At 38.3% G+C, this 20,746-nt stretch overlaps 2 protein-coding genes across 13 annotated transcripts in view; one reads left to right on the forward strand and one right to left on the reverse strand.

Moving 5' to 3' along the window:
- Positions 1–9,149, forward strand: part of atxn2 (ataxin 2) — a 52,254-nt gene extending 43,105 nt beyond the window's left edge. For 11 of the 12 annotated variants that reach the window (XM_061899518.1, XM_061899483.1, XM_061899516.1 and 8 more), the window contains 2 exons: positions 5,339–5,516; positions 8,563–9,149. In XM_061899518.1, the coding sequence (XP_061755502.1) occupies positions 5,339–5,516; positions 8,563–8,591 (207 nt within the window). In that variant the 3' untranslated portion in view covers positions 8,592–9,149. The remainder of the gene's footprint in view (positions 1–5,338; positions 5,517–8,562) is intronic. The other variant, XM_061899519.1, reaches the window with a different exon arrangement.
- A 57-nt stretch (positions 9,150–9,206) lies between these two features.
- The window catches only part of sh2b3 (SH2B adaptor protein 3), a 127,769-nt gene continuing 116,229 nt past the window's right edge, over positions 9,207–20,746 (reverse strand). The window contains exons 7-8 of the mRNA XM_061899521.1: positions 20,520–20,697; positions 9,207–13,108 (exon numbers count right to left, since the gene is read on the reverse strand). Of these exons, the coding sequence (XP_061755505.1) occupies positions 12,780–13,108; positions 20,520–20,697 (507 nt within the window). The 3' untranslated portion in view covers positions 9,207–12,779. The remainder of the gene's footprint in view (positions 13,109–20,519; positions 20,698–20,746) is intronic.

Genomic DNA, 20,746 nt, shown 5'->3' on the forward strand with positions numbered 1-20,746 from the left:
GTAAATGGAACTTATTATTATTGAAGTAATAATACTTTCAGTAAATATTTGTAGTACCACATCTTTTGTTATTTAGATTGTGGCTCATTATGTAGAGCGGCAGTGTCAATAGCTCGGGGGCTCCAGGTTTGATTTCAGCCTTCGCTATCCTCGTCTCTGCCGTTGTGTCCTTGGACAAGACACTGTACTTATGCTCCCAGTGCCGTCCACACTGGTTTGAATGCATCTTAAATGTAGATAATGGGTTTCACTGTGTAAAGCACTTTAAATCTCTACAGAAAAAAATATATTTCACTTTTCATTTTACTACAATAAAATTATTATTAATAATAATAATAATAATTATTATTATTATTGAACCTGGGGCAGCACGGTGGAACAGGGGTTAGTGCATGTTTCTCACAATACGAAGGTCCTGGGTAGTCCTGAGTTCAATACCGAGCTCTGGATCTTTCTGTGTGGGGTTTGCATGTTCTCCCCGTGACTGCATGGGTTCCCTCTGAGTACTCCGGCTTCCTCCCACCTCCAAAGACATGCACCTGGGGATAAGTTGATTGGCAACACTAAATTGGCCCTAGTGTGTGAATGTGAGTGTGAATGTTGTCTGTCTATCTGTGTTGGCCCTGCGATGAGGTGGCGACTCGTCCAGGGTGTACCCCGCCTCCCGCCCAAATAGGCTCCAGCGGCCCAAAAAGGGACAAGCGGTAGAAAATGGAGGGATGGATGGATTATTCAACCTATTATGCCTTTCTAAATACTAATCAAAAATGACAATGTTAAATTTTGAACAATTAATGATATTTCAGTCTAATTCTCTTTATTCCTCTTATTTTAGCTGTTTTTCTAATAAGGTTATAAATTCATTTTTGTAATGTAATCACTCGAGTAATAAAATGTATTCAATTAATTTACTTTATTCATATATTTAAAGTAACTTTCTCTGAATATTACTACTTTTTCTCTAGTTACGTAGTTCCTGTAATATTTATGTAATATTTTGACTTCACAATCAAAAAATTAACATTCTGGGTAAAATTTTTTATAATTAACTTTTTTCCCCTTGTGACGTTACATGTTTATTACGTTTGCATTTTTTTAGAAAGTATTCACAGCGCTGAACTTTTTACCCATTTTGTTATGTTACAGCCTTTATAAAAAATTGAATAAATACATTTTTGTCCTCAAAATTCTACACACAGTACCCCGAGGTAATGTTCCTAATATTTTCAGGGGCTGCTAGCCGACCTACCTTCACCCTCTGTTGTCTCTCACTCTTCTCCTCTCACTTAAGCCCATGGTCTTTTGTTCGCCCCCTGGTGGTTGGCAGTGAACGTGCTTGGTTTGACATGCAGCGGAGCCTGTTTTTAGTTGTTAATATCACCGACGATCGCCCTCATTTTATCCAGCCGCCATAGTTGTGATCACGATTCAAATTTGATTACCGTATTTTTCGGATTATAAATAGCAGTTTTTCTCATAGTTTGGCCGGGGGTGCAACTTTTGTGTGAAATTATTAACACATTACCGTAAAATATTAAGTAATATTATTTATCTCATTCGCGGAAGAGACGAAGAAAATGTCAGCAATCGTCACACACACGTCAACCAAAAATTATTTGGTGGGGGAGGGTCATGGCTGAAGTGCATTTTGGGTGATGGGATGCTAACTGCTATATGTTACTGCCATAGCGTTTAAAATTGATCATTTGAACGTTGGTAATAACTTATAAAAATTGAGAAAGGTTGAACAAAAATGGCACCGAAAAATAGATCATGTACTGCATTTTACAAGCTGGACGTAGTGAAATATGCTGCAGAAAACCGCAAGAGGAAGCGGCGCATACCTTTGGAGTTGGCAGAGTTGTTTGGAAGCGACATCGAGGAAGAAGATTTCATGGGATTTATCATTTAGGAGTGACAAATTGTTTGGTAAACGTATAGCATGTTCTATATGTTATAGTTATTTGAATGACTCTTAGCATAATATGTTACGTTAACATACCAGGCACATTCTCAGTTGGTTATTTATGCCTCATATAACGTACACTTATTCAGCCTGTTGTTCACTATTCTTTATTTATTTTAAATTACCTTTCAAATGTCTATTCTTGGTGTTGGATTTTATCAAATAAATTTCCCCCAAAAATGCGACTTATACTCGAGTGCGACGTATGTATGTTTTTTTCCTCCTTTACTAAGCATTTTCGGCCGGTGCGATGTATACTCCGGAGCGACTTATAATCCGAAAAATATGGTACTTGTGCAGCCTTAGCTGAAGCCATTCCTTTGATATCTTAGCTGTGTGCTTAGGGTCGTTGTCCTGCTGAAAGATGTATCGTTGCCGCAGTCTGAGTTCAAGAGCGCTCTCGGGCAAGTTTTCATCCAGGATGTCTCCTTACATTGCTGCATTCATCTTTCCCTCTATGCTGACTCCCAGTTCCTGCTTCTGAAAAACATCCCCACAGCGTGATGCCACCATGCTTCACTGTAGGAATGTATTGGTCTGGTGATGAGCAGTGCCTGGTTTTCTCCAAACATGACGCATTGCATTCCTGCAAGACTTCAATCTTTGTCTCATTGGACCAAAGATTTTTGTTTCTCATAGTCTGAGAGTCTTTTAGGTGCATTTCGGCAAACTCCAAGCAGGCTGCCATCTGCCCACTGAGGCCTCATTGGTAGATTGCTGCAGAGATGGTTGACCTTCTGGAAGGTCCTCCTCACTCCTCAGAGGAATGCTCTAGCTCTGACAGAGTGACCATCAGGTTCTTGGTCACCTCCCTGACTAGGGCCTTTACCCCCGATCGCTCAGTTTAGACAGCCGGCCAGCTCTTGGAAGAGTCCTGGTGATATTATACAGATGATGAAAGCCACTGTGCTCATTGGGACCTTCAAGGCAGCAAAAAAATGTCTGTACCCTTCCCCAGATTTGTGCCCCTAGACAATACTGTCTTAGACGTCTAAAGACAATTCTTTCGACTTCCAGCTTGGTTTGTGCTCTACCATGCATGTTAAGTGTGAGACCTTTGCAAGTCATCTCCAAATAACTGAATTTACCACAGTCAAACCCCTACTCAGTTGTAGATCTCAAGAACGATCAGTTGAAACAGGATGCACTTGATCTCACTTTTGAGCTTCATGGCAAAGGCTGTGAATACTTACGATCATGTGATCCTAGTTTATTTATTTTTAATACATTTTCAAAAATCTTAACAAAAATAAACAATCACATTCTTACAATAGGGTATTGTGTGTAGAATTTTGAGAACTAAAATGTCTTCCATTTTAAAGTAAGACTGTAAGGCAACAAAATGTGGGAAAAGAGAAGCACTGTCAATACTTTCCCGATGCACTGTTTGCATCTAGTATTTATTAGATAACCATTTCCCTTAACATACTTTTCTATTTACTAGTACAGTACCTCAACTTACAAGCTTAATTGATTCTGTGACAGAGCTCTTAAATAAAAACACTTGCACCTTGGATAAACATTTAAACATTTCCCATTTCAATTAATTTCTCAGCGTGTGTTTATTCCAGCCGGCACGTTAATACACTGACACGCAACATCCGGATTCCCATCATGCATTGCTTCAAAACTACGGCAAGTAGTAATGTCCAAAAACATAACAGAGACGAAGCAGAAGAACAAAGAAGAGACATGGCGATGACGAGTAAGAAGAAGTACGCTTGCAAGTTCCAAAATGATTCGAAAAAAATAATTTCAGTTCATCCAGGACAGCTCGAAGGGGAAGGGTTATGCTGCCTGCAAATTTTGTACATCAGACTTCTCCATTGATATTGGTGGCTGAACGGATACAGCGGGGCAAAAAAGTATTTAGTCAGCCACCAATTGTTCAAGTTCTCCCACTAAAAATGATGACAGAAGTCTGTAATTTTCATCATGGGTACACTTCAACTGTGAGAGACAGAATGTGAAAAGAAAATCTAGGAATTCGATTTGTAGGAATTTTGAAGAATTTATTTGTAAATTATGGTGTAAAATAAGTATTTGGTCAACCATTCAAATCTCTCACTGATGGAAGGTTTTGGCTCAAAATCTCACGATACATGGCCCCATTCAATTTTTCCTTAACACGGATCAATCGTCCTGTCCCCTTGGCAGAAAAACAGCCCCAAAGCATGATGTTTCCACCCCCATGCTTCACAGTAGGTGTGGTGTTCTTGGGATGCCACGCAGTATTCTTCCTCCAAACACGACGAGTTGAGTTTATACCAAAATTGATACATGGATGATACAGCAGAGGATTGGGAGAATGTCATGTGGTCAGATGAAACCAAAATAGAATTTTTTGGTATGAACTCAACTCGTCGTGTTTGGAGGAAGAAGAATACTGAGTAGCATCCCAAGAACACCATCCCTAATGTGAAGCATGGAGGTGGAAACATCATGCTTTGGGGCTGTTTTTCTGCTAAGGGGACAGGACGATTGATCCGTGTTAAGGAAAGAATGAATGGGGCCATGTATTGTGAGATTTTGAGCCAAAACCTCCTTCCATCAGTGAGAGCTTTGAATGGTTAACCAAATACTTATTTTCCACCATAATTTACAAATAAATACTTTAAAATTCCTACAAATCGAATTCCTAGATTTTTTTTTCACATTCTGTCTCTCACAGTTGAAGTGTACCTACGATGAAAATTACAGACCTCTGTCATCATTTTAAGAGGGAGATCTTGCAGAATCGGTGGCTGACTAAATACTCTTTTGCCCCACTGTATACTCACTCATTCATGAACGGATTATTGATATATATACTTGAAAATATATACACCCCCCCATCTCCCGTATTCAAACGTCTCAAGGTTTGCAAGTATGCTAAAAATTTACAGTAGTTTTATGACATAATGTACAGCATACACCTCAGAGTAGACTTCTACAATGCCTCCTTCAAGCTGCTTCTCTGTCAAACACGCCATCAGCAGCTTTTCCATACTTGAATGTATAAATGTCTGCTGGTAGAATTATTTTAACCTTCTTTCCTGGCTCAGTACAATGCAGACAAGATTGTGATGAATCATTCATTTAATTAAATAAATATCCACCTCCTGTCCTTCACACTCACCTTCTTTCTTCCCATGGTTGGAACACCCAAGTTGTGTCAATCTGTAGCAAGAAGTCATTGCTCGTGAGTAAGACCCGATGTTGCAGATAGATCTCACTGTGATGTTTACTACGCACCACAAGTTGTGACTACTATTTCTGTAAGCGCTGACACATTTCAAGACACTCCGAGAAGGCGTAATCATTTCTGTTGGCAGCTTAGTCTCTCGCTTCCACTCTCACTGAGTCATTCACACTCTGTGTTGTCGCCGTCAGGCTCATATGCAGTCTGGTATGGTGCCGTCTCACCACCCAGCTTCCGCCCACCCCCAGATGATGCTGATGGCCACCCAGGGCCCGCCGGGAGGACCCCAGGCCCCCATGGCTCAGACGGCCCTCAACCACATCCCCGTCTCTTCCACCACACATTTCTCCTACCTGGCACATCCACAAGGTAACCTTTTTTCTTCTTCTTGGGCGGCCAACCGCGGGTTCCAGGTTCGAGCCCCCCTGCCACATACACTGGTTTAGATGTAGGTATTGGGTTTCATTATGTAAAGCAGGGGCGTCTCTAGACCTAATACTGTACTGGGGCACACCTGGGGCCCAAATAATTAATGTGAGCGTGCAAAGCGCGCAAGCAAAAACATTTTTAGCACTTATTTATCATAAAAAATAGTGCTTTAAACTATGAAATCATATCAGATTATGTTGTATGAATCTTCGATTAACCACCTGAAATTACCTAATGCATTTGACCTACTTGTGCACTTTTTTACTCCAGACTTCTAAACTGCTACTGGTAAAAGCAAAAAGAAGGAGCAATGAATTTTTTGAAAGATATATTGCAGTAATCATCTACAATTTAAAATCTACAAAAGTAAAACAAAAAATAAAGCACCCCTACATCTCTGGGTTCTCTTTTATTATTTGATTTCCATTTATGGCAATGTGGCTAATCCTATTTCAGATACACAAAACTATAAAATATACACAAAACAATAAAGCCACAGTAGTAGAATAAATGAACAACTGTTGTGTGTCTGTTTAGGGAATCATTTTCTGAGAAGTAAACTAACGTCTCGTTTTCATTTTTGCAAAGTGGTCAATCACTCTGGACAGACATGGAAATATTACAGTAACTGTTATGCAGTTGACCAGAGGTTCCCAACTGGTGGGTCGTGACATAAAAGTGGATTGTGTGTCATTTTCAGTGAGTCGCACTCACATGTGTGCATGAAAAAAAAAAAGTTTAGGGAGAAAAAAATTAAATTTTGGCAACAAATCCAGATATTTTTAGCCATTTTTCTAGTGACTATAAGTGAGTATTTTAGCAAAAGGCAAACCGACTAACAAGTTGGAGGAGGACCCAGGACAGACATGGAAATATATTTTTTAAAAATCTAAATGGGGCAACAAAACCCGATATTTTCAGCCATCTTTCTGAAAACAAATACAGAAATGTTACTATTTTTTCTGGAAACAAAACCAGATGCTTTAGCTGTAGCCATTTTTCTGGTGACAAAACAAGATTATTTTAATCAAAGTCACACCGATTAACAAGACAAGTCTACTGTGCTATTTTTCTGTGAAATAAACTTGAATGATTTAAAAATTTGGCTCACGACTTGATATGGAAAAAAAATTTTCTTCCTGAAGATAAACCATTTGAGAAGCACTCAACTCACACATGCTTACTCCAAATCATCATTGATGCAGAACCAGCAGACAATAACCAACATTATGTTTCATGTTCATTGGAAATTCCCCCGATAGCTGGTATAGCAAATGAATATGTTTGTCTTGATACAAGGAATAAAGTTAGCTAACTTAGCATCAACTTAAGACAATTATGTTGCCTAGCTAGCTAGGACTTCACTTACATCTCTCATTCCTGCTGCTTCTTCCCTGCTGCGGGCAAATAACTTTCTGATATCCATCTAGGAGTTACAGATTGAGTCAAATCAAAATCAATGTGCTCATTGTTACGTGGAGTGAATACAGTAGCAATCAATTATCATACTAAGTAGTATGTGCGCTGTTGTCTATGTTATGTAGACTTAAAACTCTGAAGCGTTTTTTTTTTTTATTGGTGCAATTTTTACTGGGGCACTGCAGATCAACACTGGGGCACGTGCCCCTGTGAAATCTCTCTGGCAACGCCACTGATGTAAAGCGCTTTTGAGTCTCTAGGTCAGGGGTCACCAACCTTTTTGAAACCAAGAGCTACTTCTTGGGTACTGATTAATGCGAAGGGCTACCAGTTTGATACACACTTAAATAAATTGCCAGAAATAGCCAATTTGCTCAATTTACCTTTTAATAAATACATCTATATATATACATATATATATTTTAAAAAAGGGTATTTCTGTCAGTCATTTCGTTGTACATTTTTTTTCTTTTACTAAAGGTTTTTTGTAGAGAATAAATGATGAAAAAAACACTTAATTTAATGGTTTAAAAGAGTAGAAAACACAAAAAAAATGAAAATTAAATGTTGAAACACAGTTTATCTTCAATTTCGACTCTTTAAAATTCAAAATTCAACCGAAAAAAAAGAAGAGAAAAACTAGCTAACTCAAATCTTTTTGAAAAAATTAAAAAAATAATTTATGGAACATCATTGGTCATTTTTCCTAATTAAGATTAATTTTAGAATTTTGATGACATGTTTTAAACAGGTTCAAATCCAATCTGCACTTTGTTAGAATATATAACAAATTGGACCAAGCTATATTTCTAACAAAGACAAATCATTATTTCTTTTAGATTTTCCAGACCAAAAATTTTAAAAGAAATTCAAAAGACTTTAAAATAAGATTTAAATTTGATTCTGCAGGTTTTCTAGATTTTGCCAGAATAATTTTTTTGAATTTTAATCATAAGTTTGAGGAAATATTTCACAAATATTCTTCGTCAACAAAACAGAAGCTAAAATGAAGAATTAAATTAAAATGTATTTATTATTCTTTACAATAAAAAAACATGACTTGAACATTGATATAAATTGTCTGGAAAGAAGAGGAAGGAATTTAAAAGGTAAAAAGGTATATGTGTTTAAAAATCCTATAATAATTTTTAAGGTTGTATTTTTTCTCTAAAATTATCTTTCTGAAAGTTATAAGAAGCAATGTAAAAAAAATAATTTATTTAAACAAGTGAAGACCAACCAAGTATTTAAAATATTTTCTTGGATTTTCAAATTCTATTTGAGTTTTGTCTTTCTTAGAATTAAAAATGTCGAGCAAAGCGAGACCAGCTTGCTAGTAAGTAAACACAATTTTAAAAATAGAGGCAGCTCACTGGTAAGTGCTGCTATTTGAGCTGTTTTTAGAACTGGCCAGTGGGCGATTCATCTGGTCCTTACGGGCTACCTGATGCCCGCGGGCACCGCGTTGGTAACTCTGCTCTAGGGAAAAGCGCTATCTAAATATAATTTACTACACGTCTTCAGTCCACAAAATCCTCATTTGTCTTTCCTTTGTTTTGACTTACAGTGCAGGCTCATCACCAGCAGCAGCTGTAGAGGGCGCCAGTGAGCTGAAGTCCTCAAGTGAAACATTTCATTCATGAAGAGACAAGAAGCCCTCCTCCTCCTCCTCCCCTTGCCACCCCCACCACCTCTCTTAGCTCATCATCCTCATGTTTCATATTATCTTACCTTCCTCCTCCTTCCTCCCAGACAAGGCAATAAGAGAATGTTAACAAGTTGGTGATGCAGTGATGTGTTGTTGCCACAAGGGGCCGATCACAAAGTGAGAAAACTAATCTGTAAATCCAAGAACAAGAATTCCACCCAAACTTGTCTGCGCCTGGTAAACAGACAGTATTAATCTTGCTGTTTCAGGACCGCTGCTGCTGTTTCATGACAAGTTTCTAACCAAACTAAAACTACAACAAACAAGTTGTGAGGACACGAGGAGCGTTATTTATGAAAATAAAAAATATGACCGTGATCAGAACCCACTTCTCACCTGAACCTAATGTAACTTTTAAGTTAAAACTTTTACTTTGTAGATAATATAAATAATTTAAAAAATGAGCCAAAAAAAAATTAAAAATAAAAAAAGTTTTAAAAACTGAATTGTCTGTTGCTGTTTTTTTTAATAGGAATATAGGGAAATAATGGATGGTATAAGGCTTTAGTCTGGTTAGGTTTATTTTACAAAATAGTCAGATATACAGTTGATATATAATTTAAAAGGCTGAATGAAATGGATTGCAAAGACAACACAAGTGTTTTTTTTTAGGAAGCTTTGTGGTTGTTAAGGTGGAGCTTTACAGTGCTGAGGTAAAAACAAACAGTATTGAGAACACGTACAAAAGAGTCATTTGGACATTTTTTCAAATAAAGGCACAATGATGGGGTAGGGGCTAACGACACTAGGAATAAAAATGGAAAAAAAAGCAGAACAATGAAAAAGAGGGCGTTTGATGCAAATAAAATAAAAAACCTCTGAGGAACTGTTGTAAAAAGCCCCTCAAAATACATTATCAACCCACAAATTCTCTGTGTGAAGTTATAAATGTAATATGGTAGTTAATAAATTATTATTGCTCAACGTTTCTACACCCGCACTATATTTTTTTGTTTATTTTTTATCCACTTAGTAAAGAGAAATTCCCGATTGGTCAACATGTTACAGTTGCTGGTTTCCATCAGCTGGTGTGTCACTTATTGAAATAGTTCATATTTAATGCAACGGTGAAACTAAATCGGACGTTAGTGTTTAAGCGCAAACTCCACCAACATAAAGCTTATACGAATATGTATATATTTTTAAGGCACATTTTCCCATGAAGATGCTGACTTGCTTTGGTTTAAAGCACTTTTGGTTTCGCAGAAAACATGGATGTGGGGAGGACTATTGAACGAAGAATAAGAAGGGCTTTCTTTTTCTTGCTGGTAGTTAATGTGAGCAGTGAAGGGGCGCTTTAGACAACTTAATGCTTGATTACAATGATTAGTCTAAAGAGTAATGGCTGCTTTAACAGTGCGAGCTTGTAAGTGAACGCAGCATGGGACACCAACTTAAAACCATGAGTCAGTTAGTCCATTCTGGCAACTTTAAATGGATTTTAAGTAAGCATCGATTAAAAGGGTTGGGAATATGACGTCATGTAAAATAATAATGCTGTCAACACGTAAGACGTCAGGATGGTCACGTGAATGACGATGGCCAATCAGGAAGCGAGCTGACTGAAGAAACCTGAAGTAACGGGAAAAAAAATAATACGGCGACATATCCCTACTTTATAAATGGACGACCAACTCGTTAACATATGGCAGATACATTATTGCTAAGGAATGCATCTTTGTCGCGATAGTCGGCAATAAATAACCACCCAGGTGGACATAAAATATGTATTAGCGTGGCTTCTTCCGTCAATTTTCCGGCACTCATCTTGGGTCTACAGCCCACTGCGCTCCCAACACGTCACTCCTGGTACTACACCGCTGGAAGACGTGATGGTCCACATTTCAGATAAATATTAGGAGTTAAGCTTCAATGTTATGTCATATTCTAATATAAATAGTGAGCACTCAGGCCAACTACTAGTCCACCAAGCTACCCACCCCCAAAACACTGACCTAGCAACATTTCTTGTCTTCTCTTTTTGTATTTATGACCCATCCATCCATCTTTTTCCACTTATCCGAGGTCAGGTCACGGGGGCAGCAGCCTAAGCAGGGAAGCCCAGACTTTCCTCTCCCCAGCAACTTCATCCAGGTCTTCCCGGGGGATCCAAAGGTGTTCCCAGGCCAGCCAGGAGACATAGTCTTCCCAACATGTCCTGGGTCTTCCCCGTGGCCTTCTACTGGTTGGATGTGCCCTAAACACCTCCCTAGGGAAGCTTCAGGTGGCATCCTGACCAGATGCCGAACCACCTCATCTGGCTCCTCGATGTGGAGGAGCAGTGGCTTTACTATGAGTACCTCCCAGATGACAGAGCTCCTCAACCTATCTCATAGGGAGAGCCCCGCCACCCGGCGGGGGAAATTCATTTCGGCCGCTTGTACCCGTGATCTTATCCTTTCGGTCATGACCCAAAGCTCATGACCATAGGTGAGGATGGGAACGTAAATCGACCGGTAAATTGAGCGCTTTGCCTTCCGGCTCAGTTCCTTCTTCACCACAACGGATCGGTACAACGTCCGCATTACTGAAGACGCTGCACTGATCCGCCTGTCGACGTCACAATTCTCTCTTCCCTCACTCGTGAACAAAGCTCATGACCATAGGTGAGGATGGGAACGTAGATCGATCGGTAAATTGAGAGCTTTGCCTTCCGGCTCAGCTCCTTCTTCACCACAACGGATCGGTACAACGTCCGCATTAATGAAGACGCCGCACCGATCCGCCTGTCGATCTCACGATCCACTCTTACCCCACTCGTGAACAAGACTCCTAGGTACTTGAACTCCTCCACTTGGGGCAGGGTCTCCTCCCCAACCCGGAGGTGGCACTCCGCCATTTTCCGGGCAAGAACAATGGACTCGGACTTGGAGGTGCTGATTCTCATCCCAGTCGCCTCACACTCGGCTGCGAACCGATCCATTGAGAGCTGAAGATCCCGGCCAGATGAAGCCATCAGGACCACATCATCTGCAAAAAGCAGAGACCTAATCCTGCGGCCACCAAACCAGAACCCCTCAACGCCTTGACTGCGCCTAGAAATTCTGTCCATAAAAGTTATAAACAGAATCGGTGACAAAGGGCAGCCTTGGCGGAGTCCAACCCTCACTGGAAACGTGTTCGACTTATTGCCGGCATTCTTTTTGTATTTATGACCATTAAACGGGAAATATTGTCACATGACACTGACTCAACAGTCCCCTTGCTGGTTGTGGCCAAGTCATGCAGTGCCATGCTCAATGAATTGACTGATCCTTATGTCCATTAACATTCCCTAATAAGAATGTCGAAATTCCAATTTTCACAAACACAAAGATATGCACCTGGGGATAAGTTGATTGGCAACACTAAATTGGCCCTAGTGTGTGAATGTTGTCTGTCTATCTGTGTTGGCCCTGCGATGAGGTGGCGACTTGTCCAGGGTGTACACCGCCTTCCGCCTGATTGTAGCTGAGATAGGCACCAGCGCCCCCAGCGACCCCAAAGGGAATAAGTGGTAGAAAATGGATGGGATGGCAGGATAAAAAGTTGAATTTGGTGCTGTCGACGCAACTAAGACGTTATAGACGGATCTTCTTAATCTTGCTCACATTCTGTCTCGCCAAAAGTACCTCAAAATAAAATAATGTGCTATAGAAAAAAAAGAACAGGGTGTTGTAAAACAAGAGTGCGAAGGGGTTTGCGTTTACATAAGAGTTGTGGCCAAAAATAAATGGTACTCTTTCTTAAAAGAGCAGCCCAGAAAGCTAGCAAAAGTAACAACAACAAAATGCGTCCCAGTTCATAGTGGATCATAAATAAAAGTGCGGCACTCACCTTTGACTCGTGATAAGCTAGCATTTCATTGTATCACTGGTGGCGGGTACTCCTGCTCTTTTGCTGCCCCCTGCTGGTTGGGAAGTTGCTAGCTTCTAGCGCCATTATAAAATCTATAAAAAATGTTTTCTTTGCTTGCCCAGACTAGACTGTTCTCTCCCCCATTTGACATACATTCACTGTGGACGCTTGTGACAGCCGCCCAAATCAGACAAGGAATCACACTTTCTCTCGCAGTTGCACCTCAGCTCCAGAAGAGGTCAAAGCAACATGTACTGGTTGTCTATGGCCCGCTTGCGGCCGCGCTCGGGCTCCAGCTCATAGTCTGAATCCCGCTGGGAGATGACGGGGGGGTGCGGGTTGCTGTGGCGAAGCAGCGGTCGCCTCCCCATGGACTCGCTGCGACGCAGGGGGGTGGTAGCCGACGGGGGCGAGGCCGGGTCGTTAGCGCGAGGAGACGGCTGCAGGCCGGGACCGTGAGCGCTGCCGGCACAGGTGGAGGAAGAGGAAGTAGACGAGGAAGATTGTGGCTGGCTGCGAGACAGGCTGCAGTGAGCCAAGCTGGGCTCTGAGTTCCAGCGGTGCTGACCTGGCCAAGAAGGACAGAAATGGGGAAAAGAGGTGAATGACACACCAAGAGAACCTGAACCTCCAACAACTATGGCCAACTTTTCAGGGGCAAAAGGAGGTCTCGCCCAGGGCGACACTAAAACTAGATCTGACATTGCTTTCATTTACCACATTAGCTATTATTGGAAAGTGTCATATCTAGGGCTGCACCATTTTGAGAAAATATTATCGCAATTTTTCTCTCTAAAATGTATATTTCATACATAAAACTGTTAAGATTGCAGGTGAATTATACAGTGATTATAATGCCATGAAATCAACTGATAATAAAAAATAATGCAAGTAATCATTTAAAAGGATTAATGTCACAATATGAACATTTCTTATCACGGTTATTATCCATCCATCCATCCCTTTTCTACCGCTTGTCCCTTTTGAGGTCCCGGGGGGTGCTGGAGCTGTCACGCCAAATTTCTTCCCCCCTACAAAAACCTTCCCCCACATTTACTTCCGGGGTCATGTTTCCTCTTACGTCAGGAATATCCACGAGTTAATTTGTCCGATTAATACAGACGTTTTGTTAACGCTTTATTATAAAAATACAGACGTTTTGTTAACACTATTGCATAAAAAAAAAAAAAAAAAGCCTTCCCCCCCATTTACTTCCAAGGTCACGTTTCCTCTTACGTCATCCCAAAGCTTGTGTTTGTAAGTTGTTTTTTTTAAAATTGTTTCTTATTTTTTATAATATAGCGTTAACAAAACGTCTGTATTTTTATAATACAGCGTTATATTTTTATAATACAGCGTTATATTTTTATAATACAGCGTTATATTTTTATAATATAGAGTTAAAAAAACATCTGTATTTTTATAATACAGCGTTATATTTTTAGAATATAGCGTTAACAAAACGTCTGTATTTTTATAATACAGCGTTATAGTTTTATATAATAAGGGTTAACAAAACGTCTGTATTTTTATAATATAGCATTATATTTTTATGATATAGCGTTAACAAAACGTCTGTATTAATCGGACAATTTAACGTGAGGATAATCCTGACGTAAGAAGAAATGTGACCCCGGAAGTAAATGGGTGGGAAGGCTTTTTTTTTATTTTTTATAATATAGCGTTAACAAAACGTCTGTATTTTTATAATACAGCGTTATATTTTTATGATTTAGCGTTAACAAAACATCTGTATTTTTATAATACAGCGTTATAGTTTTATAATATAGCATTAACAAAAGGTCTGTATTTTTATAATAAAGCGTTATATTTTTAGAATATAGCGTTAACAAAACGTCTGTATTTATGTGATAGTGTTATATTTTTATGATATAGCGTTAATAAAACGTCTGTATTTTTATAATACAGCGTTATATTTTTAAAATACAGTGTTATAGTTTTATAATATAGCGTTAACAAAACGCCTGTATTTTTATGATATAGCGTTAATAAAACGTCTGTATTTTTATAATATAGTATTATATTTTTATAATATAGCGTTAACAAAACTTCTGTATTTTTATAATATAATGTTATATTTCTATAATATAGCGTTAACAAAACGTCTGTATTTTTATAATACAGCGTTATAGTTTTATGATATAGTGTTAACAAAACGTCTGGATTTTTATAATACAGCGTTATATTTTTATAATACAACGTTATAGTTTTATAATACAGCGTTATAGTTTTATAATATAGCGTTAACAAAACGTCTGTATTTATATGATATAGCGTTATATTTTTATGATATAGCGTTAATAAAACGTCTGTATTTTTATAATATAGTATTATATTTTTATAATATACCGTTAACAAAACTTCTGTATTTTTATAATACAGCGTTATATTTTTATGATATAGCGTTAACAAAACGTCTGTATTAATCGGACAATTTAACGTGAGGATAATCCTGACGTAAGAGGAAATGTGACCCCGGAAGTAAATGGGTTGGAAGGCTTTTTTTAAATTTTTTTTAATATAGCGTTAACAAAACGTCTATTTTTATAATACAGCGTTATATTTTTATGATATAGCGTTAACAAAACGTCTGTATTTTTATAATACAGCGTTATAGTTTTATAATACAGCGTTATAGTTTTATAATATAGCATTAACAAAAGGTCTGTATTTTTATAATAAAGCCTTATATTTTTAGAATATAGCGTTAACAAAACGTCTGTATTTATGTGATATAGCGTTATATTTTTATGATATAGCGTTAATAAAACGTCTGTATTTTTATAATACAGTGTTATATTTTTATAATACAGCGTTATAGTTTTATAATATAGCGTTAACAAAACGTCTGTATTTTTATAATACAGAGTTATATTTTTAAAATACAAAGTTATAGTTTTATAATATAGCGTTAACAAAACGTCTGTATTTATATGATATAGCGTTATATTTTTATGATATAGCGTTAATAAAACGTCTGTATTTTTATAATATAGTATTATATTTTTATAATATAGCGTTAACAAAACTTCTGTATTTTTATAATATAATGTTATATTTTTATAATATAGCGTTAACAAAACGTCTGTATTTTTATAATACAGAGTTATATTTTTATAATACAGCGTTATAGTTTTATAATATAGCATTAACAAAACGTCTGTATTTTTATAATAAAGCGTTATATTTTTAGAATATAGCATTAACAAAACGTCTGTATTTATGTGATATAGCGTTATATTTTTATGATATAGCGTTAATAAAACTTCTGTATTTTTATAATATAATGTTATATTTTTATAATATAGCGTTAACAAAACGTCTGTATTTTTATAATATAGCGTTATAGTTAACAAAACGTCTGTATTAATCAGACAAATTAACTTAACCCACACAGTCATTATTATCGCAATATTTTTAAATGTGCTCAAAATTTTCAAAAACTACTTATACTGAAATCTTCAAACCACGTTTTATTTAAAAACACAGACATCACCTTCAAAATGTATATATGTACCTCAAGTAGAAAGTTGAATGTGCATGACAGCAACACAAGTGTTCTAAACAAAGTGATTTGGCAGAAACTAAATAACAGAAATAAATGGTAAATGGGTTGTACTTGTATAGCGCTTTTCTACCTTCAAGGTACTCAAAGCGCTTTGACACTACTTCCACATTCACCCATTCACACACACATTCACACACTGATGGAGGGAGCTGCCATGCAAGGCACTAACCAGCACCCATCAGGAGCAAGGGTGAAGTGTCTTGCTCAAGGACACAACGGACGTGACGAGGTTGATACTAGGTGGGGATTGAACCAGGGACCCTGTGGTTGCGCACGGCCACTCTCCCACTGCGCCACGGCGTCCCCAAATAAATAGAGATGTCCGATAATGGCTTTTTTGCTGATATCCGATATTCCGATATTGTCCAATTCTTAATTACCGATTCCGATATCAACCGATACCGATATATACAGTCGCTGAATGAACACATTATTATGTCTAATTTTGTTGTGATGCCCCGCTGGATGCATTAAACAATGTTTTCCAAAATAAATCAACTCAAGTTCTGGAAAAAAATGCCAACATGGAGCTGCCATATTTGTTATTGAAGTCACTAAGTGCATTATTTTTTTTAACATGCCTCAAAACAGCAGCTAGGATTTTGGGACATGCTCTCCCTGAGAGAGCATGAGGAGGTTGGGGTGGGTGGGGTTGAGTGGAGGGGGGGGGGGGGGGTGGCGTATATTGTAGCGTCCCGGAAGAGTTAGTGCTGCAAGGGGTTCTGGGTATTTGTTCTGTTGTGTTTATGTTGTGTTACGGTGCAGATGTTCTCCCGAAACTTGTTTGTCATTCTTGTTTGGTGTGGGTTCACAGTGTGGTGCATCTTTGTACCAGTGTTAAAGTTGTTTATGAGGCCACCCTCAGTGTGACCTGTATGGCTGTTGAGCAAGTATGCGTGGCATTCACTTGTGTGTGTGAAAAGCCGTAGATAGTAAGTGTTTGGGCCGGCACGCAAGGGCAGTGGCTTTAAGGCAGTGGTTCTCAACCTTTTTTCAGTGATGTATCCCCTGTGAACATTTTTTTAATTCAAGTACCCCCTAATCAGAGCAAAGCATTTTTGGTTGAAAAAAAGAGATAAAGAAGTAAAATACAGCACTATGTCATCAGTTTCTGATTTATTAAATTGTATAACAGTGCAAAATATTGCTCATTTGTAGTGGTCTTTCTTGAACTATTTGGAATAAAGGATATAAAAATAACTAAAAACTTGTTGAAAAATAAACAAGTGATTCAATTATAAATAAAGGTTTGTACACATAAAAGTAATCATCAACTTAAAGTGCCCTCTTTGGGGATTGTAATTGATTCATGAACTTAAGTCTAAACATTTCTTCACAAAAAATAAATCTTTAACATCAATACTTATTGGAACATGTGTCACATTTAAAACAACTTAAGCTCAGCAACATGTCCACAAAAAAAAAATCTTTAAGGTTTATTGGTGCTCTGTACTTCTCTCTACGTCCGTATACACAGCTGCGTTTTAAAAAGTCATCAATTTTAAGTTTTGAAACCGATACCGATTATTTTGAAACTGATATCGATAATTTCCGATATTACATTTTAAAGCATTTATCAGCAGTTCGATATGATCGGACATCTCTACTAAAAAGGATATCAACTTTTGTTTCTCATTCATGTAGAATTGTTTACAGTTGTACTGTAATTGGAAGGTAAATCATTTTATCATCCTAAATAAATAAACAAACCAACAAAAAAAGACGCATCTCTGTAAGCAAAAATTTAAAATAAATATTGAATGTCTAAGTGCATTTCGTTCCCACTTGGAAAAACCAGGTTGGACGTTGTAGTTTATTCATTGCCATCACGTGAGCATTCTCGCTAGTTCGTCTGTGTTGATGGGCTCATATCGGGCTCATGCACTAAATGAGAGTGTCTACGTGGTGATGCCCCGTATAGTACACGCTAAATCCTCATTTAAAGGGGAAGTTTGCAACATTTACAGATGTCTGAGCGGCGCAAACTTTCCATTGTACTTCAAACAGAATATCCTGTCCTTTCACGGCTTCTAATACGTAATGACGTATGTACGTAACACATGCACGCATAAAGCTATTTGCAGGGTTTCCCACACATTCATTTATTAGTGGCGGCCCGCCACGAAAGAATTACGGCCGCCACAAAAAAAAAAAAATATATATATATATATTATGAGCTCGAACGCTCATAAAAGCAATGAGACTCTGTCTGTGAATGGAGCTAGTAGTTACATATTATATAAATATGCAAATATTATATAAATATGTATATAAATATGTACATAAAGTGTTGTAATTATATTCCAACTCCGTGTTCTTCTTGGTCATCGCCGCCCGACCAAACCACCACAAATAGATGCCTGACCTGTAGGAAACATTGATTTGGGTAGCTGGCGTTTGCTGTCATTGAATGTATATTCTATCATTACAGCAACGTGACTGAAAATTATTCGTTGCTTGTCTTGGACTGATTTTGAATTTGTGCACGTATGTGTTGACGTAAAAAATGTTTTACAACATAAACTTTGTAATTCTAAATAATATAGGCTATTGTCAAACCAATAAGTTCTGTTAAATCACTGATAGTAACAAAAGCTAGCCGGTGGTGTTCTTTTGCTTTGAAAAATGTAACTGTGAGGAAGTTGCAAACAGCACCTTTACATGATAATATGGTGGGTGTCTGTGCCACTTTTCAATTGCAAACGCAGTTTTAGTAGTTCCCACACAACATGCCCACTAATAGTAGGCGCTATTTACAGACACACGCTGCTTAGCTTGAGGTATTTAGATTTGAGTAATTCAGGCCCTAAATGTATGTGTGCAATATTAGTGTTATTTTGTATACAGTTTATAATACTTACTCATTTATAATACTTACTAATTTTTTGTACTTTTTTTAGTATGTAACTCCGCACCGCGACCGTTGAATTTCCACATTGTGGAGTGAATAAAAGTCTATCCTATCCTTTTAAGTCATGTTTACAGAACATCTTGCACATTAGGTCTAATAATATTTTAGTGTGGTAATGTACATTTTGTAGTAAATCAAAACCATTATGTCCTAAAAATATTTTTTTCTTTGTTACAATTTACTTTAATAGCTTTTGGAAATGAGTCCAAATCAAGTCATAGACTCCAACATGTACAGTTGTGGTCTAAAGTTTATATACACTTGTATGGCTGTCTTGAGTTTCTAATAATTTCTACAACTCTTATTTGTTTGTGATAAAGTGATTGGAGCACACACTTGTTGGTCACAAAAACATTCATGAAGTTTGGTTCGTTTATGAATTTATTATGGGTCTACTGAAAAAGGAGGATTAATTCCAAATTCTTCAGGACAACCTAAAATCATCAGCCCGGAGGTTGGGACTTCGGCGCAGTTGGGTGTTCCAACAGGACAATGACCCCAAACACACGTCAAAAGTGGTAAAGGAATGGCTAAAGCAGGCTATAATTAATTCACGTCCGCTTTCCCGCAATATAAACAGCGAGCCTGCCCAATGACGTTATGACGGGGACGGCGTGGCGAAGTTGGCAGAGTGGCTGTGCCAGTAATCTGAGGGTTACTGGTTCAATCCCCACCTTCTACCTTCCTAGTCACTTCCGTTGTGTCCTTGGGCAAGACACTTCACCCTTGCTCCTGATGGGTCCTGGTGAGCGCCTTGCATGGCAGCTCCCGCCGTCAGTGTGTGAACGGGTGAATGTGGAAAGACTGTCAAAGCGCTTTGGGCTCCTCAAAAAGGGGTAGAAAAGCGCTATACAAGTACAACCCATTTACAACCCATAACTGTGGAATGATCGAGGGCAAGTTCTTATTTTCTTATGTGAGTTTATTGTTAGGCAGTTTCATTAACGTCCTCCCTGCGCAGTAACAATACACCACAATAGCAGTTTTCGTCTACCGTAAAGCAGTTTGTCTGTCCTAAACAGCAATGTTGTGACACTCTTAAACAGGACAATACTGCCATCTACTGTACATGCATATGTGACAGTAACATTTACGGCAGGGGTCACCAACAGTCTTGAAACCATGAGCTACTTCGTGGGAACTGATTAATACGAAGGGCTACCAGTTTGATAAACACTTAAATAAATTGCCCGAAATAGCCAATTTGCTCAATTTACCTTTAACTCTATGTTATTACTAATAATTAATGATATTTATCTTTGTGAAAACACTGATAATCTTAATGATTTCTCACAATAAATATATATTTTTGATGTCATGTTTTAAATAGGTTAAAATCCAATCTGCACTTTTCTAGCTGTAAATATACTCCTCCCCACTTAACCAGGCCCCCAACCACGCCCTGCCTCCACCCCCCACCTCCCAAAATCGGAGGTCTCAGTGTTGGCAAGTATGAAGGTGGGTTTGGGAGGGCCTCACCTTGTGATGGAGGATTGGAGCCCGCCACCACAAAGCTGGACAGCGTGACGGCGCCCGCGGCTCCACAATCGAGCGGGATCGGCGAGAGCTGGAAGTGGTTGAGCATCTCCATGACGGAAGGGAAGCGCAGGTGCTGCACCCGGCAATGTCCGCCGTCTGTCAGCGACAGGCGCAGGTGCTGCGCACGCAAACACAAACAGGACGTCAGAAGCGCTCGATAATCACAA

Source organism: Nerophis ophidion, linkage group LG01, assembly GCF_033978795.1.
Source record: "Nerophis ophidion isolate RoL-2023_Sa linkage group LG01, RoL_Noph_v1.0, whole genome shotgun sequence".
Classification (NCBI taxonomy): Eukaryota; Metazoa; Chordata; class Actinopteri; order Syngnathiformes; family Syngnathidae; genus Nerophis; species Nerophis ophidion.